The following is a 22,800-nucleotide window of genomic DNA, read 5'->3' as shown; positions in this document are numbered from 1 at the left end:
GCTCAGGTTTCTTAAATTTGTTCTTCAGAAGATGAGTTTAATTGGTTTGAAATGGCATCGAAGTGAGTATGTTTTGGTTGAACTATGCCTCTCAAACTCCCAAAGTCCCAATACAAAGAACCATTGTAGTTTAATGACAGTGTTTATAAAAGCTAATGGCAAAATAAAAAGCATATGTTGCACGATTTTGCATTCACTATATCACCCAGCCCTAGTTCAAACTCTACAAATGATCCATGAGATTTCTCTTGGAAGTGAGGCTGAAATATTAAAGGGAAGCCTGGGTATTAAGACTTGTATGGCTTAAAGGAGAAGTTCACTTGACAAAAATTTACAGATAATGTACTCACCCCCTTGTCATCCAAGGATGTTCATGTCTTTCTTTCTTTAGTCGTAATGAAAATATGTTTTTTCAGGAAAACATTTCAGCATTTTTCTCCATATAGTGGACTTCTAATGTGCCTTCCAAAATGCAGCTTCAAACGATCCCAAATGTGGTTGTAAATGATCCCAGCCAAGGAAGAAGGGTCTTATCTAGTGAAACGATCAGTTATTTTCATAAAAACAATACAATTGATATATTTTTAATGTCAAACGCCCATCTTGTCTCGCTCTGTCTGAACTCTGTTTTTGTTCCGGTTCATGACAGTTTGTGTATGTCTAAAAACTCCCATCTCATGTTCTCCCTCAACTTCAAAATCGTCCTATATCATTGTTTTACCTTTCTTGTTAAGGGTGTTTGATCTTCTTTGCATGTTTACTTTGCAAAGACTGGGTCGGTACTTCTGCAGTGATGTAGAATGATTTTGAAATGATTTTTGAAGTTGAGGGACAAAATATGATTGGAGTTTTTCGACATACCCTAACTGTCTTGAACCAGAATACACAGAGTTCAGGCAGAGCAAGACAAGACGAGCATTTGATATTAAAAAATATTTAAATTGTATTTTTTAAAATGAAAATAACCCATCGTTTCACTAGATAAGACCCTTCTTCCTCAGCTGGGATTGTTTACAACCAGAGGCGTCACAGCCATTGATTTTTTTTAACCCAGTGGACTTTAAATGCATCTTCCAAAAGACAAAAAATAGGCAAATAATATTTTTAAATTTGATACAATCACACCAGCGTTATTAGAACGTTCAGTGTGTGCAGCACACCAATTCAGCTGCTAAATTCACATTGCATTATAACTAATCACACACGATTCTGTTGAGTGTTTGAATGCAATGACCAAACAGAGGTTTTCAGATTAGCCATCAAAGAAACAGAAACACCACCGTTTTATTCATTATAGCTCGCTGACTGAATTCTCTGGCGAATAATAATATTTCAAATAAAAAGGACACAAATAAATAAATAAAACATAAGCCTGTATCAGTTACCACCCCTCCCCACCCCCCCACTACGTACCCTCAAAAATAATGAGCACATGACACCCCTGTTTACAACTGCATTTGGGATCGTTTGAAGCTGCATTTAAACTGCATTTTAGAAGTTCAAACTCGCTGGCACAATATCAGTCCATTATATGGAGAAAAATCCTGAAATGTTTTTCTTCAAAAAACCTAATTTCTTTACAACTGAAGAAAGAAAGACATGAACATCTTGGATGACAAGGGGGTGAGTACATTATATGTAAATTTTTGTTCTGGAAGTGGACTTCTCTTTTAATATAATGTAAATTATGTCTCTTACTAAAATATGTAGTAGAAACCCCATGAAAGATTTACGTTATTTAACAGATCCACTGCATTTTGTACATAATTTGGACTATGGGGGCGCCATTATTTCGTTGAAGGTTGCTACTGGCACTATCTGTTGCTATTTTTACTGCAACACAACTTGGAATATAAAATACTGATACAATGACAGCTGCTGAAAGAGCTTAGTTTTATTTGTCCACAGGCATCTTCCCTTTCTTTTCTCCTTTACTTATTGCTAGGAAAGCAGTGAAGACTTACATTTTTTTTTCTTGTTGCCCTTCCACTAAAAATTACAACCAAAGCCTTGTATATGGCATCGTATCAGTATTTTATTTTCCGAATTGCTTATTCCAAGTTGGGTTGCAATAAACATAGCAACAGGTAGTGCCAGTAACTCACAGTGCAACCATTTTAACGTTATCTAAATAATTGTTATTAGTCCAAAATATGTATTAGGCTATACAAGCCTTTATACCCAGGGTTCCTTTAAGGCTTATTATTCCCATCCTGCAGAGCAGATCACAAGGGCAATGAATCCCATCAGGAGAAGCAGGAAGAGGTACCATGTGTTCGGAAATGATGCAGCTGAACGCGGCGGTCGGCTCCGCAGGTACTGATCCACCGAGTCGGTCAGGCTGTACTTTTTAGGACTGAAGCCCAGTTCTCGCTGCGCCTTCTCGATTTTAAAGGTGTGACTGACAGCAATGTTTCTCACCTGAGAGAGATGCAGAGGTCAGATGTCAGGAGGGCTGAACATGCTAAGAGCACAGCCGAGACAGAGATGAGATGATAGTACGGAACGTCTCTGTAATCTCACATCAGACATACAGGTCACATCCGTTCACCTCAGACACACAAGCTTTCAAAGCAGAACTCTGGCACTTTCTCTTGTAAAAAAGAAGTGTGCTTAATTGTGCTGGTTTAAAACAACATGAAGAAACAATTTCAGATATTTGGGTGAACTACTATCGCTTTAAAGTGTCACCGTCGGGATGTCTTGAAGCTGGACACTATGTTGAGAGATGGACTCTGGATTTAACTTCACAGATCGGATTCTGAGGGCTTCACATTTACTAATGGCTTTAACGACCTCCTTTTACCTGGCATTACTTTTACATAAAGCTGCTCTGTACCCGTGCACTCTCTTGGCACGGTGAAATGCCCCCACAGTCTCTCTCCCCTTACCAGCCTACAGATTGGGTATCTACATGGAAAATCTCCACTGGGCCGAGAGCCAGAGCAGGTGCCCCTGACCCAACACAAACTGGTGTCTAGACCAGGGCCATAGGAGCCATCTGAAAAGTGTGTGTTGGGTTAGGGGCCACGCTATGAACCTTATCAACTTAGCTTATGAATATTAATTAGGTGATGTCTTTTTTTTGTCCAGTAGTCCCAGGAGATTTTCTAAGAGGTAGGTAAATTGTCATGCGTGCAAATAATAAAACAAATATAATATTGATTCTTTATAATCTTTTTTGGTTTACAAACTGTTTTCTTAAACACCTCCATTGTTGAACAGTCCTGCCTTGAAAAAGACATACAGTTGTTAAAAGTTTACATACACCTTGAAGAATCTGCAAAATGTTAATTATTTTACCAAAATAAGACGGATCTTACAAAATGCATGTTATTTTGTATTTAGTACTGACCTGAATAAGATATTTCACACAAAAGACATTTACATATAGTCCACAAGAGACATTATTAGAATTTACAAAAATTGCCCTGTTCAAAAGTTTACATACGCTTGATTCATGACACTGTGTTGTTACTTGAATGTCACAGCTGTGTTTTTTTTTGTTTAGTGATAGTTGTTCATGAGTCCCTTGTTTGTCCAGAACAGTTAAACTGTCTGCTGTTCTTTAGAAAAATACTTCAGGTCACACAAATTCTTTGGTTTTTTAGCATTTTTGTGTATTTGAACCCTTTCCAACAATGACTATATGATTTTGAGATCCATCTTTTCACACTGAGAACAACTGAGGGACTCATATGCAACTATTACAGAAGGTTTAAAGCTACAGAAGATACTTACATGTTTCCAAGAAGACAAAATAGGTTAAATTTACCCTTTAGATTAGATCTTTAAATTTAAACATGTTTCACCCCCCCGGCTCTTAATGCATCGTTTTTCTTTCTGGAGCATCAGTGAGTGTTTGAACCTTTTGTAATAGTTGCATATGAGTCCCTCAGTTGTCCTCAGTGTAAAAAGATGGATCCCAAAATCATACAGTCATTGTTGGAAAGGGTTCAAATACACAAAAATGCTGAGAAACCACAGAACTTGTGGGACCTGAAGGGTTTTTCTAAAGAACAGCAGGCATCATTCAGGTAACAACACAGTATTAAGAATCAAGTGTATGTAAACTTTTGAACGGGGTCATTTTTATAAATTAATTTACACTGTACACGTCTTTTATGTGAAATATCTTCTTCAGGTCAGTACAAAAAAATAGCATGCATTTTGTATGATCTCTCTTATTTTCATAAAATAATTAACATTTTGCAGATTCTGCAAGGTGTATGTAAACTTTTGACTTTTGACAACTGTATACTTCATTCACATAAATCAAGTTTTCTGTCACTTTAGAGAAACCTGTTCCAAGCCATCTTTGAAAGAAAACAGTTTCTCAACTTCAAAACATCCTTCTTTTCACTACAGCTAAAAGTAGACTACAACTCCATTCATTAAAAACAATTACACTACAGCTCCTGTCCACCCTGTCCACAAACACAGACAAGCAGAGTGATACAAACAGTGAAGCATCCCTGGACGACATATCATCCATTCTGCAGTTTGCCTTTTGGAGTGCACCCCCAAATAAACCCATGATCAGAATATGCTATAAAATAGACTACTGCCATCTAGTGGACAGAACACCACATAAGCACAGTTTATGCTTCTAACACTCTCTTAAAACATAATGTGTGACACAATAAAAAAAGTTTTAATATTATAGAGTATTAAGAGAAAATGTATGAATATCATTACATTAAATAATAAAACACCAGACCAGGATTGTTTGGTTTTAAATGCCGTACTGTATATTGTTCAAAAGTAAAACAACAAGTAAATGGACATTTTGTAATTATAAAATGCTAGTGGTTCATACCCCAGACAGCAGACGTGCATCTGCAAGATGTTTGTTAATGATCACTTTATCTGGAAAGCATCTGCTGTCTGCAAACATCTCATAGACGTCTTTTCTTTGAGATGTCAGTTTTACATACATTCTAAATCATAAACATCTTAAAGACATCTAATAGACGTCTATTTGACATCTGATAGGAAACGTCCTATAGACATATTGCAGATGAGCAAACACTCTAAAAAATATGTCTTACAGATGTAAATGCAGATATCAAACAGACGTCTATGTGATGTATGTGTACTATCAAGGAAGAGACAGGCCCCTGCTAGCACACATACATCACAGAGACGTCTGTCTGACATCTGCAATACGTCTATAGAACGTTTCCTATCAGATGTCAAATCCGATACGATGATCTGATATGGCGTCAGGTGAAATTAAATGTCTAATGTCAACGTTAATTTGATGTCCAATACCAACGACTTTGACTTAATGTTGGATTTTGGTTACACAACCTAAATACAACAAAATATCAATGTCAAATTGATGTCAAATAAGGATGTCAACCCAACTTTCATTCTCAACCAAAATGCAATGTCTCTCTGACGTTGGGGTCCAGTGTCAACCTGATGTTATATTGAAGTCTGGTGCCTGCTGGGGAATTGTCAAAACACCTCTCAAAATGTTTGCTATGGACGCAAATCTGCAGAAAATTTAACCCGAATCTGAATTTTTTTATGATGGACGAAAGTTTGTAAACGTGATTGACACAATGTAAGGTTTTATTTATTTTTTAATGTGCGAAAATTTCAGATGAGAATTCGGACTCAGTGTGCAAGCACCCTTTAGGTTCTAAATAAAATGTCATTATGTTTTTGTCCTAAATTTTACGCTATACTGAATGAGATTATGACTTTATGATCCCTTCATTAATTGTAATTATTAAATGTGGCTTAAAAGGATAGTTCAGTTTCAGGCAAATACAATGTGAGTAAAGTGGTCAGTAATAATCATGGGGTATTTTCATTTTTGAGTGAACTATCCCTTTAAGTGCCCAGAAGTGACCTGTTTATTTTGGGGGCCCCTGTTTATTATATATAGTGTAAGATTATAAACTGGGATGGGGATTGCCACTGTGTGACTGATATACTCATTTCCTGGTTTCATGTGTGTGTTTCTTTCCTCAGTGACACTTGACTTGTCCGTCTCAAACTCAAAGATCCAGAAAGGAGCTGGTGTCTCATGTTTTATTCACAAAGCAATCATCAAACCTGCCGCCATCTGACCAGAATCGCCCCTTCAGCCCGTGGCTTCTGTTTCTCATGACTAATGCATGACACAGCACCAGTCCACGCCCAGCTCTACTAACGCAACTCTTTCTTGCTCTGCCTTTATGCCAACTTGTTTGTCACCCTTAACTACTCTCTCAGAATCAACTGTGATATTTAAACAGCTGGAGGAGATACAAGCAGTCTATTGGGTTCCACAGCTACAGATGATTGCTCATATGATTTATCAGACCTGATTAATTACAGAATGTAAACTCTCATCAGTATGGTTCATTACGTTGAGTGCAGGAGTACTAGAGCTGCTGTGCATGTTAAGGAGAGTTTAAGGAAGTACCTATGGTGATGGTAACCTAAGATGCCATACTCAGGCTATAGTTGTGTGTGTATGTGTGTGTGAACACCTTCAGTCACATACATACCTCTACCAGTAGCGATATAGGTTTTAAAAAAAAGGTTAAAATTATAAAATCCTTAAAATTATATCTTGATATTATTTTGTCAATATTTAATGTAGATCTTTATATCTATTTCTTGCTGAATTTATTTTAGGTAGTCCAGGAGAATATTATAATCTTGAGTCAGATTCTCAATCATAAATAGAAAGCCTAATTAGTGTGAAAATGTAAAATAATAAGTATCAAAGTTGATGTGATGCTCACAACTATCCAATATACAGTATAACTACCGAGCCCTGCTTCCAAAAAATAGAAGTTTTTTCACATGGCCGAAAATGTGTGGTTACATAGATTACTGCTCCTCTAGGTGTGTTTCTCTTTCCTCTGTTTATTAATGCATTTAATTACCTATAATAGCAGAGGGAAACCACAATGTCATGCTGCTCTCAAGATGGCATCAAAACAAATTCATTAGGAAAAAGTGATTAGAGCAAACTGCAGACATAATGAAGGCTGGAGGGAACACATTTACCTCGTTTCTTGTCAGAAGTAATGGAATTTCCATTATAGGACTCAGAGCCACATGCAGTCGCTCCATCAGAATTGCTGGAGAAAACAGGAATGTGTGATACAGTTTATTTGCAAAAACAAACAAACAAAAACAATTTTAAAAAAAATGTACATTTTAATTTCACTTTAGTCTCACCTGCTGAATAGACCAGAGACACGGGAAGGTGAATCAGTGGCCGACCATAACCCAGTCTTTCAAACTGGAGATGAATAAAGATACAGTTCCTTAAAATAATAAACAATTGTAATATACATGCATAAATTCTAAATATTTGGTTTGATTGCTACTCACCAGAGGTGTCAACCATTCAAAGACATTGACAGACTCCCCATCATTGATAAAATAAACCTGTCCACTCTGAAAATCACAAATACACCATACATGATAATTAATCTGGGTTCAAAACTGCTTATTGTAATAAGAGAAATATATATATATATATATATATATATATATATATGCAACACATACCGCCACGAAGGCTTTATCTGCAGTGAGTGCTTCTGCTGCTAAAACATGAGCCATCACCAGATTATCCACATGTATCCAGTTCATCTTGGCATTAGGGTCCCCAAAACGAAAGCTGAACAACCTCCTTTCCACATTCACCTGAGAAGAGAACAGAATCATAAAACTTTGTCTATGAATTTGGCAATCAGACTTCAGACAAAATAACACTTTTCTAACTGAGGGACACAAGACTGTCAGTGTGTATGTCTGTAGAGTAACTGCAGAAACACAGACAGTCATGTGTATGTCTTTAGAGTAACAGCAGAAGCACAGACAGTTGTGTATGTCTGTAGAGTCACAGCAGAAGCACAGACAGTCGTGTGTATGTCTGTAGAGTAACAGCAGAAGCACAGACAGTTGTGTATGTCTGTAGAGTCACAGCAGAAGCACAGACAGTCATATGTATGTCTGTAGAGTAACAGCAGAAGCACAGACAGTTGTGTGTGTCTGTAGAGTAACAGCAGAAGCACAGACAGTTGTGTATGTCTGTAGAGTCACAGCAGAAGCACAGACAGTCATGTGTATGTCTGTAGAGTAACAGCAGAAGCACAGACAGTTGTGTATGTCTGTAGAGTCACAGAAGAAGCACAGACAGTCATATGTATGTCTGTAGAGTAACAGCAGAAGCACAGACAGTTGTGTGTGTCTGTAGAGTCACAGAAGAAGCACAGACAGTCATATGTATGTCTGTAGAGTAACAGCAGAAGCACAGACAGTTGTGTATGTCTGTAGAGTCACAGAAGAAGCACAGACAGTCATATGTATGTCTGTAGAGTAACAGCAGAAGCACAGACAGTTGTGTGTGTCTGTAGAGTAACAGCAAAAGCACAAACAGTTGTGTATATGTCAGTAGAGTAACAGCAGAAGCACAGACAGTTGTGTATGTCTGTAGAGTCACAGCAGAAGCACAGACAGTCATATGTATGTCTGTAGAGTAACAGCAGCACAGACAGTCATGTGTATGTCTGTAGAGTAAATGCAGAAGCACAGACAGCCGTGTGTATGTCTGTAGAGTAACAGCAGAAGCACAGACAGTTGTGTATATGTCAGTAGAGTCACAGCAGAAACACAGACAGTCGTATGTATGTCTGTAGAGTAACAGCAGAAGCACAGACAGCCGTGTGTATGTCTGTAGAGTAACAGCAGAAGCACAGACAGTCATATGTATGTCTGTAGAGTAACAGCAGAAGCACAGACAGTTGTGTGTGTCTGTAGAGTAACAGCAGAAGCACAGACAGTTGTGTATGTCTGTAGAGTCACAGAAGAAGCACAGACAGTCATATGTATGTCTGTAGAGTAACAGCAGAAGCACAGACAGTTGTGTATGTCTGTAGAGTCACAGAAGAAGCACAGACAGTCATATGTATGTCTGTAGAGTAACAGCAGAAGCACAGACAGTTGTGTGTGTCTGTAGAGTCACAGAAGAAGCACAGACAGTCATATGTATGTCTGTAGAGTAACAGCAGAAGCACAGACAGTTGTGTATGTCTGTAGAGTCACAGAAGAAGCACAGACAGTCATATGTATGTCTGTAGAGTAACAGCAGAAGCACAGACAGTTGTGTGTGTCTGTAGAGTAACAGCAAAAGCACAAACAGTTGTGTATATGTCAGTAGAGTAACAGCAGAAGCACAGACAGTTGTGTATGTCTGTAGAGTCACAGCAGAAGCACAGACAGTCATATGTATGTCTGTAGAGTAACAGCAGCACAGACAGTCATGTGTATGTCTGTAGAGTAAATGCAGAAGCACAGACAGCCGTGTGTATGTCTGTAGAGTAACAGCAGAAGCACAGACAGTTGTGTATATGTCAGTAGAGTCACAGCAGAAACACAGACAGTCGTATGTATGTCTGTAGAGTAACAGCAGAAGCACAGACAGCCGTGTGTATGTCTGTAGAGTAACAGCAGAAACACAGACAGTCGTGTGTATGTCTGTAGAGTAACAGCAGAAGCACAGACAGCCATGTGTATGTCTGTAGAGTAAATGCAGAAGCACAGACAGCCGTGTGTATGTCTGTAGAGTAACAGCAGAAGCACAGACAGTTGTGTATATGTCAGTAGAGTCACAGCAGAAACACAGACAGTCGTATGTATGTCTGTAGAGTAACAGCAGAAGCACAGACAGTCGTGTGTATGTCTGTAGAGTAACAGCAGAAACACAGACAGTCGTGTGTATGTCTGTAGAGTAACAGCAGAAGCACAGACAGTTGTGTATGTCTGTAGAGTCACAGAAGAAGCACAGACAGTCATATGTATGTCTGTAGAGTAACAGCAGAAGCACAGACAGTTGTGTGTGTCTGTAGAGTCACAGAAGAAGCACAGACAGTCATATGTATGTCTGAAGAGTAACAGCAGAAGCACAGACAGTTGTGTGTGTCTGTAGAGTCACAGAAGAAGCACAGACAGTCATATGTATGTCTGTAGAGTAACAGCAGAAGCACAGACAGTTGTGTATGTCTGTAGAGTCACAGAAGAAGCACAGACAGTCATATGTATGTCTGTAGAGTAACAGCAGAAGCACAGACAGTTGTGTGTGTCTGTAGAGTAACAGCAAAAGCACAAACAGTTGTGTATATGTCAGTAGAGTAACAGCAGAAGCACAGACAGTTGTGTATGTCTGTAGAGTCACAGCAGAAGCACAGACAGTCATATGTATGTCTGTAGAGTAACAGCAGCACAGACAGTCATGTGTATGTCTGTAGAGTAAATGCAGAAGCACAGACAGCCGTGTGTATGTCTGTAGAGTAACAGCAGAAGGCCAGACAGTTGTGTATATGTCAGTAGAGTCACAGCAGAAACACAGACAGTCGTATGTATGTCTGTAGAGTAACAGCAGAAGCACAGACAGCCGTGTGTATGTCTGTAGAGTAACAGCAGAAACACAGACAGTCGTGTGTATGTCTGTAGAGTAACAGCAGAAGCACAGACAGCCATGTGTATGTCTGTAGAGTAAATGCAGAAGCACAGACAGCCGTGTGTATGTCTGTAGAGTAACAGCAGAAGCACAGACAGTTGTGTATATGTCAGTAGAGTCACAGCAGAAACACAGACAGTCGTATGTATGTCTGTAGAGTAATAGCAGAAGCACAGACAGCCGTGTGTATGTCTGTAGAGTAACAGCAGAAACACAGACAGTCGTGTGTATGTCTGTAGAGTAACAGCAGAAGCACAGACAGCCGTGTGTATGTCTGTAGAGTAACTGCAGAAGCACAGACAGTCATGTGTATGTCTGTAGAGTAAATGCAGAAGCACAGACAGCCGTGTGTATGTCTGTAGAGTAACAGCAGAAGCACAGACAGTTGTGTATATGTCAGTAGAGTCACAGCAGAAACACAGACAGTCGTATGTATGTCTGTAGAGTAACAGCAGAAGCACAGACAGTCGTGTATATGTCTGTAGAGTAACAGCAGAAGCACAGACAGTTGTGTGTCTGTAGAGTCACAGCACAAGCACAGACAGTCGTGTATATGTCTGTAGATTTACAGCAGAAGCACAGACATTCGTGTGTGTTTGTGTGTCTGTAGATTTACTGCAAAGACACAGACAGTTGTGTGTCTCTGTGTACAGGCACAGTTTAAAGCACAGTCTGTAACAGGAGACTCTCACAGACTCCATTAATATTGTACAGCTCTGGGCACAGTGGCACAGCTGAGGCTGCAGAGTACAACTGTCTGGGACCTTTGTGTGTGAGAAAGAGAGAGAGAAAGAGAGAGAGTAAAGGAGGAAAAGGGTAAATATGGAACAGGGATAACTGAGGAAGAATGAGCGGACTCACCATCACCCTGTGTAAATGTCTTCTCTCTTCAGGACCGTATATACCAGAGGGGCGCAGGACACATGTGTGAAGAAGACCACCACCTAAAACAACAATACCTCAATATTACGTAAGAGATTTATTAGTGACCTACAGTATTCATATTCAGAAATAAATAAATAAATAGATGCGTAAACAGAATCTAAACAAGACCCGAGTCGTGGTCCTGTCTCTCTACCACTTTGTTTGTACATAATTCTGTCTACATAAAGGCAAAAAATAAAATAAAAAAGAATCTCAATGGACTTGTTTGAGCCTATTTTTATTCCTTAAGAATTTTAAGAAAGACATCCGAGACAAAGTTTTAAAACATAAGAGAGAACACTTGGAGAATACCATGACACGTGGTGTAACATCACTGTCCGATATATCTAGTACTTTTTTGGTTTTACTCATGATATCAAGGAAATGTAATTCTGATCTGGATGTGTTTAACAAATAAACCAGAAACAATGTGAAAAAGAATAAAAAGTATATTTAATTATATAATTTCACACTGCATGAATAGCAATGTTCCTGATACCTATAAAAAGTTGCTTCTCACTTTGTGTTCTGTAAGTAGGTGTGCAATTATTAGCACATAACCCAAACACACAGAATAAGCTTCACAGCATCTACAAATACACTCAGCGCTTGGCTTTATTATTAAGCCTAGGTCTAAATTTAAAACAGTGTCAGCGGGTCTGGTTGGCTTGGGTTGCAGGCTGTGGTCATTACCATAGCAGCCGTTACCTCAGTACCTCATCAGCAGTGGACGCACACACATCTACGCACACACACAAACGATATGAGCAGGGTACATGATACCACTTGCGCTTATTGCTATTGTGCGCAATAACAGGATCGACTTCAGAGACCAACAAGTTTCCATTTCCGTACCTTTTGTTGATCTTCCATTGGCAGAGAGCACCATGCGTTCAGCGATGGCTTTAGTCCTGGAGTAATGGTCTATGTGCTTGAAGAGAGAGAGAGAAAAAACAACTCAATTCTTAAGTAAACTTATTATATTATATTATATTATATTACATTACATTATATTATATTAAAAGCTTTTTTAATTGTTTTTTTGTTTCTGCCTTGGTGAAAGTCAGTCAACCTCGGCCAAAAATGAGCACCAGTGAAATCTGAGTGTGTAAGCTGTACCGTTGTATGATTTATCAGATGTTATGTATTCATGTATGAAGTTTGGGCAGACAAAAGCGGGTGACTTGTGTAGCACTTCGGGCTTCATCACACGAGTGAGGTGTCAGGTGGACTAATTTGATTCCATTAACCTTCCTTAACTTCGGTCTACTGTTCTTCAGGACAGTGAACCGGAGCACGTAGGAGCACAGCATGAGTTCCTCCAACATGACATACTTATCCCTAGTGAAAGTCATCCACATTTGATGCCTATGATCACAATGCTCACTAATGTAACAGATCGGTTCGTGGTGATTAAAAATTGGATATGGGTGAAGGAAGATTAGATTTTCACATTTTATGAAGGAGCTTCTCCTGCAGCCCTAGCTAAGACTTAGGTCTGATGCAATTGAGATTTTTTTTCCCATGGTTTCATCATTCACCAGGTGAAAATCATTAGCAAGGAGAGTTACGAGCTTAAGTTTATTACTTGAGTTTCACACGTTTCTCCTGACGTAAACTGTGGTTAGGTATTTTACTGAAGGGTTTAAAAGATCAACCCAGCATCTTCCAGTTATTAGCCCTGAGTCACTACACCAAAGATTTAATTTCAAAATAACAGATTATGCTGAAATCACAGTTTCTCATATTTCAGATGTGATTTTGTCTTTAGCAAAGGTGAAGGCTGGTGTACTAATATGGCTGAATGTCTCACCATGTCCAACGGCACACAGGGAACTGAGTCTTCATCTCCATCCTCGATGGGCCGGCCAGCAAACGCCACATTGACTGTGCTGGTGTAGATGAGTCTAGAGATGCCCCGCTCCGTACAGACTACAACACACCAACCAAAGACTCAGCACACACAAATACAGCATATTTTAAATCACTGATCTTGTCACAATGCATTCTTCATCCTCTTTTTACGAAAGATACACGATATTGCCTTTGAATTTGGTCAAACATGGGTATCTTAGAAGATTTCATAATCTTCACGTCATGAGCACATCTACAAACGATGCCTTCATAGATACCTCACTATATTTAGAACTACAGTCAAATCAAAATTTATTCAGACACCTTCAACATTTCTCATATTATCACAGTTTATTCGCTATAGATTAGAAAATGGTAATAAAATATGACAGGAACTCAAAGTTAAACTGTGTCAGAGCAAATTTATCTTGACACTCTCAGATAACTTTGATAGTAAGGTATGCAATGGATTACAATCAATCAAAAAATTCAACAATATTTACACAACTATCAATACTTTGTTGACCAATTACTAAGCAATGCTTAATTTTGTTCAGTCTGTGGCGTAAAAAGGTTGCATTAGCAATTAAGGAAAAAGCACTTGAAGCAAAACCAAATTTTTATCAGTTTTGAAGTCCACTGTATGAAGACTTTTTTGGTATATTAGGTATAATAATCCTCATAAATAAACATAATTACATAAATGAACTATAGTGTACCCACTAGTTAAAAAATAGCAAAAATTATATCTGGTGTCTGAATAATTTTTGGTTTGACTGGATATTTAGCCTTGTTATCACTGCTGTAATTTGCAGAATGCTGAATAGGCAATGTTATAAATACCATTTCACTCATTATTTGAATCAACAATCACCCTTGCACACCTGTAAGTCAGTTGACAGGTGCGTAGGAAAGATGACCAAAAAGATCCAACTTCAATACAAAAGAAAGAATGAATCCCGCACACTATCCGTATTTGCAAATGTATCAAAATATTTATTAACTCACAATGTTTCGGGTAATGACCTTCATCAGGCATCATTATTTGAATAGCAGGTCTAATAGTTGCAGTATCAGTGAATCACATGGTGACAGCTCACCGTTAATGACATTGTTCGTGCCGCCAACATTGACTGATTCAATTTGCTTTCTCCTCAGCTGTAGAACAAGAAAACAAAATGACCAACATATTTAATTTCAGCATATTATAACAGTTTTACATTTAGAATAATACGAATGCGAAAACAATATTAATGTTATATTTAAAAATTAAACTTCTCTGTTTATCACATAATGGAATGAATATCTGATTATCATTTATAACATACCATAACATGAAAAAATTAACAGTTCTTGGTTATAAAACTTATACACAAATATGAAATTAATAGAAAATATATATATATTTAAGTTCTTATGGAAGGTGCAAAAGAGAATTTTACTGTTTTTTGACAGTATTGTAAATTAATAATAATAATAAAAAAATAATAATAATAAAAAAGTTAATATATGAGTAGGAGTCAAGTCTTAAATAAAGATAATAGCAAACTGAACACGTCAGGACATTTAGTGTTAAAGCTAGTATAATCCATCTTGTGAAAGAATATAATAAAAGAATGATTTCTAACCTAGAAGGAAATTGGACTACCCATAAAAGTTTATATGAGTTCTTATGTAATATTGCCTGTTTTATGCACACTAAATAGTCTATATGTATATACTAATACTGGATTTCAATGCAAAATAGGGACTCACGTAATGTTACATGCAAAATATTTTTCATTTATTTGTCTCAGTGTTTAGTGCTGTCAAACGATTAATCGCGATTAATCACATCCAAAATATGTTTTCGTTTACATAATATATGTGTGTTTACTGTGTATTTATTATGTATATAAATACACACACATGAATGTATATATTTAAGAAAAGAATGCAATGTTTATATATTAAAAATATTTATATGTATAAATAATATTAATTATATAATTATATAATTATAAATATGTGACCCTGGACCACAAAACCAGTCATAAGGATTTTTTTTTTTTTTCTAAATTGAGACTTCATCTGAAAGCTGAATAAAAAAACTTTACATTGATGTATGGTAGGAAAACATTTGAGATACAACTATTTGAAAAATTAAAATCTGAGGGTACAAAAAATCAAAATATTGAGAATATCACGTTTAAAGCTGTCCAAACAAAGTTCTTAGCAATGCATATTACTAATCAAAAATCATCTACTTTTACAAATTATCTTCATGGAACATGATCTTTATTTAATATCCTAATGATTTTTGGCATAAAATTGATCATTTTGACCCATACAATGTATTTTTGGCTATTGCTACAAATATACCTGTGCTACTTATGACTGCTTTTGTGCTCCAGGGTCACAAATATACATGTAAATATTTTCAAAATATAGAGTGTGTGTGTATTTATATATATACATAATACACACACATATATTATGTAAAAAAAACCTTTTATTTCGGATGCGATTAATCATTATTAATCGTTTGACAGCACTATTTCTGATATAAACCAAACTCTCTTTAAATGCAAGTTATACTCACTGACCTGTTCAGGTCCAGACATCCCATAAGAAGCAGTGTGATAAATAACATCCACTCCCGCACAGATCTTATACAAGGCATCATAATCCCGAATATCAATCTTGAAGTGAAACACACACAGATGTAGAGAATCATAACAATGCCCATTCAACACACAGTAATGTACTAAAAATATAAAACAACACAATCTGTGCGGAAACTATTCAATATGATATACATTTCTCCCAATTTTCTTCTAAAACTTATTAATTAACCAAACTGAGAATGAATATTCACATTATTCATGACTGGTGTTCCAAGTAAAGCTTTAATAATTAGTTTAGATTTGTCCTTGACAATCCACAACAATTGTCCTAAATCATTACTCTTAGGTAATGATTCTAGATAGAAACATGTTTTGTTTTTTTTTGCTTCAGAACAAAGATTTTACACTGGACATCAAGTGGCAACGTGGTATTAAAACTGTTAAAAATGTTACAAAATGCTAATCTAAACATGAAAGTTTGGAAAAATCATATCAGACATAAATGTTATTCATATTACTATGGCCCAAAAATACAAACAATTATTAATGGACATAGACTGAATACAAAAAAGGACAAATTTGGTTTCAGTATTTCAGTATTCAATATTTCACTGCACTATCACTGTAAAAAACTATTTGCTGAGTCAACTTAAAATAATTTGTAACCTTAAAATTTTAAGTTCAGTCAACTCAAAAAAGTTTATTCAACTTGAAATGTTAAAATAAGTGACAACTTAGATATTTGAGTTGAATCAACTTCAAATTTTAAGGCAGCTGGGTTACTTACCCATCTGTTAAGTTCAGCAAACACAAATATCTAAGTTGTTACTTAGTACAACTTAACATTTCAAGTTGACTAAACTTATTTTAGTTGGCTGAACTTAAAATTTTAAGGCAGCAGGGTAACAAATTATTTTAAGCTGACTCAACAAATTATGTTTTTTATTTTTTACAGTGACCCTGGTGGAAAAAAAAAAAAACAATAGAACCATCACAGAAAATTCTAATGGTTTCCACTACAAATACTATTGCAAACATTACAAACCATCAACTTTTAACCATTAAAACCATTGAAAAATGGTTTTCTGTTGTGTGTTCTGGGACATATTCCATTAGGATTTATTGGTTTTAACAAGCCACCAATAGAAGGTGACCAATTACCAGTAGAGACCAACAGAGACCTTTACAGTTTCCATTAAAACCAATACAAGTCCCATTACAACCAGTAAAACCATTACAAATTTTGTGATGTGTCTATTGTTTTTTTCAGCAGGGAACACCTTCTGGTTGATATAAATAATCTTTGTGAGTGTACTTTTTGTATACCAAGTCATTTTAACCAAGTAATACCATGGTGTGTAATTGGACACAACCTTCAACATCACTGAACATCACTTTATTTTGCTAAACCATCCTAAACAATGATAGTTGCCATAAGAACACATTTTTGGGTCACAACCCAGCAGTTGAGAACCAGTGATCCAACTATCATACAAGAAAAACTATCAAAATAAAACAAAACTGTTCTTAAGACCATTAACAGCAACATGGTTTTGTCAAGTTTTGTTTGACATGGCAGTTTCAACTTCACTTTCTCATCCTGAAGCTTGGCGGTTTCTCTGAGACACCCGAGCACGTCAGCGAAGAGTCATAAAAACTTGTGCTGAAACTCGAGGCCCCTGTCCTGCCTCACCTTGCGTACTCTGCACCTGGCACCCATCTGCTTCTGTTACAGTCCGCTGCCCAACCGCCCCTCAACAACCTGCTGCCCCTCAACCCAATATTACCAATGATCTCCTCTCCAGTTTCACTTTACCTGCTGGAAGACAGCTCCATCAGGGATATCCCAGGGCGGCTTGTGGAGATCCAGAAGTAAGACGGTGGCCCCTTGTCCCGCCAGAGCGCGGCCCAGCCTGAATCCGAAGTATCCGGCTCCTCCGGTGACCAGCACCCTGCCGGCCCCGTGTCGTCTCGGCTCTGAGCCCTCCAGCCTGGCGGCCACCACGCAGTTAGGACTGTTGCACAAGGCGCCCACCGCCCCGTTTGCTCTGTGTCGGATGGGGGCCCCTGCGGCGCTGCGGGTGTGGGTCTGCCGGTGGCAGTCTAGCAGACATGCACAGGACAGCTGCTCCACCTGACACAAGGACCTGTTCTCCTTCATAATGCACACGTGGGTTCAGGTACCTCCACTGCGTCCAGTCTGGGGACGATCAGAGACAGTGAGAGTCTAATGAATGAGCGGTGCTGTGAAACGGATCCGCCTATGAGTGAGTGAATGGATGCATAATTCACCTCTCCATGTAAAGAGGCTGATGCCAAACTTTTCCTTACACACTGGGCACTTGCTTTAAAACCACTACCAAAAACTGAGACATGGGACAACATACGTACCACAACTATTTCAAATTCCACAGAAACTGATTTGACTATGATAAAATTGCATAAAACCACCTGTCCTCAGACTATAACTCAATTATAGAAACACATTAAATATTTATTAATCTAATAGCAACCGTTCACCCTAAAATGTTCATCTTAAAAATACATTTTTATTTACTCAAACCTGTATGAACTTCTTTCAACTGTTTTTAGCTGTATAATACAAATGAGTGAAGTCTAAAACAACTTTTACTCCATGAGCTTTTTTTATATGGCCAAATATTTTTAAGAAATATTTTTTTTGTGTTCCACAGAAGAAAGACATACAAGGGCAAATATTAACCCTTCAAAACAAACTGTAATTAATAAATGTGTTTATAATAAACTATGTACTTCTTCCATAAGGTCTACTTTTTGAAGTCATATCTAGAAAACATTTATAAAATCAAGTGATATCTTCAGATCCTGATGATTCTTTTACTTTATTCCACACTGGTACATGTAAATTGGTAAATGTGCTAATATTTTGTGTCCTCTTTCAAATCTAACTTTAGAGAATGTAAAAGTTTGGGATTTGGGGGTTTTAAGATAATTCCAATCATTTTAAGCAGATCTTATTTGTAGTTAGCAACATCAGAAAAACAAAACAAACACTAAAATTAATGAACATATAATACACAGGATATTTATGAAATAAACTGTCAACATCATTAAACTGTATTTTACAGATGGAGCCGAGAGCCAGTTTTAACACTTTCTGTAGTCTCAATTCACATATAATTTACTCACTCCCTTGTCATCCAAGATGTTCATGTTCATGGAAAACATTTCAGCTTTTTTCTTCATATAATGGACTTCTATGGTGCCCCGATTTTGAACTTCCAAATTGCAGTTTAAATGCGGCTTCAAATCCCAAATGCAGTTGTAACAATCCCAGCTGAGGAAGAAGGGTCTTATCTAGCAAAACGGTCTGTTATTTTCATAAAAAAAAAAAAATACAATTTAAATACTTTTTAATCTCAAACACTCGTCTTGCCTTTCTCTCAATAAACTCAAGACAGTTAGTGTATGTCGTAAAAATCCAATCGTATTTTGTCCCTCAACTTCAAAAATCATTTCAAAATCATCCTACATCACTGCAGAAGAACCGACCCAGTCTTTGCAAAGTGAACATGCAAAGAAGATCAAACACCCTTAACAAGAAACGGTAAAACAGCGATATAAGACGATTTTGAAGTTGAGGGAGAACTTGAGATCGGAGTTTTTCGACATACCCTAACTGTTGTGACGTGGAACAAAACAGTCCAGGTAGAGTAAGACAAGACAAGCGTTTAGTGTTAAAAAGTATTTAAATTTTATTATTTTTATTAAAATAACTGATCGTTATGATAAGACCCTTCTTCCTCAGCTGGGATTGTTACAACAGCATTTGGGATCATTTGAAGCCACATTTAAACTGCATATTGGAAGTTCAAAATCGGGGCACCATAGAAGTCCATTTTATGGAGAAAAATGCTGAAATGTTTTCCTCAAAAAAAAAAAAAAAAAAATTCTTTACAACTGAAGAAAGAAAGACACGAACATTTTGGATGACAAGGGCGTGAGTTAATTATTTGTAAATTGTTGTTCTGTAAGTGGACTTCTCCTTTAAGGAACTAGATTTGTCAATATTTCAAATTAATAATTGAAATCACTTTTGTATCTGATTGTGTCAACACTGAGGCAAAGAAAGAAATTGTGAGAAAATGGAAGATACAGGAGGTTATACAAAACCTTTGAAAATGCTGAATAGATTTAATAATTCCTTGATACATAAACTTTCATTTTCTTACTTCTTTAGCCGGACTGTCCCATGTCTCAATAATCAGTGTGAAATTTTGGCAATGGCACTCACAAGAGTAAGAAAATAGAAATACAGTCAAACCAAAAATTATTCAGACACCAGATATAATTTTTTAAATATTTTTTTACTAGTGGGTGCAGGACACTATAGTTCATTTATGTAAGTGAGGACAGCAAAATAAAGTAAACTGTGATATATTATACCCAAAAAAATGTCATAGTGGACTACCAGTAAAAATGATCAAAATATGGGACCAAAATTATTCAGACACTTTGACCTGACCATGTTTTGCTTAAGTATTTTTTCTTTAATGGCTGATGCAACCTTTTAAAACCACATAAACAAAATTAAGCATTGCTCGGTAATTGGTCAACAAATTTTTGATAGTTCTGTAAATATTGTCTGAAGTTGATTGTAATCCATTACGTAACTTTCTATCAAAGTTATATGACATTATCAAGATAAATTTGTTCTGACACAGTTTAACTCATTTTCTAAACTATAGTGGATAAACTGTGATAATGTGAGAAATGCTGAAGGTGTCTGAATAAATTTTGGTTTGACTGTGTGTATTTTTAAGTTATTGGAAAACAGTACTTGGGAACATTTTTCCAAATTTCCAGCAGCACACCCACACTGATACACTGAAACCCAATAACCAATTGAATTTAGTGTTTGTTGGTGTGTGACATATTTTTATAGTTCCAACATAAGACAAAACAAAACATAACATTACTTTATGATGACTAACAAAAAAATAAATTCCTCTGTAGGACAGCAAATATTTCAGGATTTTACGGCTACATTTGCAACTTTCTAGTATCAAGAGAACAGTTATGATAAAACAATACATTTATTAGAATAATGATAGTTAACCTATGATATTGTTTTTGCTTCACAACATTTTTACTTTATCCTGTTAGGACATTTAAAGTTGCATGACAAATGTTGATTCCAACAGGAATCCTGCACACATTCTCTAGGAACTGAACTTAATATGAATATATGGTTCTACAGTATAATAATAAAAAAAAATCCCTATAATGTATGTATAAAAAAAAAATGTAATAAATAAATAAAGTGCATAACATACAACAAATCATATCAGTGTCAGTAGGTCACACAGTAGACCAAAACCTTTTCATTTAGAGTTACAATACAGTTGTATTAAGCTGTAAAAAGATTTCTACATGTATTTTACAGTGTTCATGTTACAGGTTACTATTGATAGCAAGAGCCAGGTGTATTTACAAGCAGCTTCACAAAAATAATTACACACCAAGAGCATTTAGTTATTTAGTAATTAGTGAGTATGGAAACATGAACACTGCAAAATAAAGTGTGACCCAGAATGGAAACTATAGCCTACAAATTTCTCAAGTACTGTAAATATTACAATAATATTGATGATCATAATCCGTTTGTGCTCTAAAAGGATATACCTTTCATTAGCTATTGAATAAAAACACATATAATAAAAAACATTTGAACTGTAATCGATATTGTCAAACAGCCAGAAGGTTATTAAATATGCATGTCCCAGCTTTCGCTGCACCTGCACCCTGTATCTATTTAACAATGGATAAACTTTAAAACAGAAGCAAACTGAGTTTTTTTTTCTTTACCTGTCAGTCAGTGGTCATATGTGTGCTGTGTCCGTCAGCTGCGCGTGCATCCCGTCATTCCGCTGGTGTCTCTGATGATGTTCTGCATCTGTCAATCACCTGCGCCTCACCTGAGCGCCTTACCGTAAAACACCGAGCACACGAGAACACGCACAGCAGCCAATCAGCGTTCACGCCACTCGGTTATCATTTATTTTAAATCTAACAATATACAATAAAAAGAAAAAGAGGAAGAAGAAGAAGAAGAACAACAACAACAACAAGTATATGTTTCACACTTTAAGTTAATACCTACAAAAATAAAGAAATAATAATAAAAATAAAAATAAAAATAAAACTACCTCTATGAACACTGATGCAAGTAAATTAGGACAGGAAAACACTTAAGAAGGCAAAATGTACTAAAGTAACTGTATTAAAACTATTTAAGTATCACCTTCCATAAGCATTAAGGGACCCCTGGTTTTTATAAAAATATATTTGGGGTTTTTCTATAAAACTGTAATACTTCAAACATAAAACTAGTGAAGATGAAAATTAAATGAAACGATTGCTGTATTAAATTTAGACCTGCTCACCTTAGACATACATCATATTTTATTTTTACGCGTTTTTACAGCGTTGCTCATTTGACCAGTCTTTCCGTTCTTTCACTGCCTAATTCAGTCTAATAAAATGCAGTGCACTTAGAATATTCCCAAAATTCAAGATATTGGAAAATTTATATTTACACCATTTTATATTGTTCATCAATTTTTTGTTTTCTGTCATTTCAACAAACTGTGAATATTAAGAGTTCCGTTTTAGAATGATTTTTGCCGTTTCGTCAACAAATGTGGTTCCAAACACAGCCACAACACTGTTTTCTGTCTCTGAACAACATGATAGAGTTCCGTTCCTGAATGATTCCGTTTAATCGCAATGACTCGCTTATTAACAGTGACTTGCTGCCCCCTGCTGGCGGTTTTAACATTTTCACATTTCAAGTACATTTTCTTTTTTTTTAATAATTTCAAATATCAGCATTGAACGTTTTAGGATTAAAATATCAAAACATTATTTATGCATTTGTAATTGCAGGTTAAATGCATT

The 22,800-nt window shown here is 36.5% G+C and overlaps 1 protein-coding gene across 1 annotated transcript; it reads right to left on the bottom strand.

Moving 5' to 3' along the window:
* Positions 1-1,697: 1,697 nt before the first annotated feature.
* sdr42e2 (short chain dehydrogenase/reductase family 42E, member 2) lies at positions 1,698-21,784 on the bottom strand. The gene is made up of 12 exons (XM_051104149.1): positions 21,709-21,784; positions 17,678-18,061; positions 15,841-15,936; positions 14,356-14,413; positions 13,215-13,333; positions 12,257-12,332; positions 11,339-11,421; positions 7,525-7,662; positions 7,345-7,410; positions 7,189-7,252; positions 7,015-7,088; positions 1,698-2,421 (listed from the first exon to the last, which is right to left on the bottom strand). Exons 2-12 carry the CDS (start codon positions 18,020-18,022, stop codon positions 2,203-2,205), a joined length of 1,338 nt encoding a protein of 445 aa, XP_050960106.1. The 5' UTR covers positions 18,023-18,061; positions 21,709-21,784; the 3' UTR covers positions 1,698-2,202.
* Positions 21,785-22,800: the final 1,016 nt, after the last annotated feature.

The sequence above is a fragment of the Labeo rohita genome, unplaced genomic scaffold (genome assembly GCF_022985175.1).
Source record: "Labeo rohita strain BAU-BD-2019 unplaced genomic scaffold, IGBB_LRoh.1.0 scaffold_63, whole genome shotgun sequence".
In the NCBI taxonomy this organism is placed as follows: domain Eukaryota; kingdom Metazoa; phylum Chordata; class Actinopteri; order Cypriniformes; family Cyprinidae; genus Labeo; species Labeo rohita.
The sequence above is the reverse complement of the archived record's forward strand: the minus strand, read 5'-3'. Positions and strand labels throughout refer to the sequence as shown.

Excerpts from the sequence above, each read along its gene's own strand:
- sdr42e2 (XM_051104149.1), bottom strand. The coding sequence starts at position 18,022 with ATGAAGGAGAACAGGTCCTTGTGTCAGGTGGAGCAGCTGTCCTGTGCA. Across the intron at positions 15,937-17,677 it reads ATGGAGCTGTCTTCCAGCAG|ATTGATATTCGGGATTATGA; the intron begins GTAAAGTGAAAC and ends TTTCACTTCAAG. Across the intron at positions 7,663-11,338 it reads GACATTTACACAGGGTGATG|GTGAATGTGGAAAGGAGGTT; the intron begins GTGAGTCCGCTC and ends TTCTCTTCTCAG.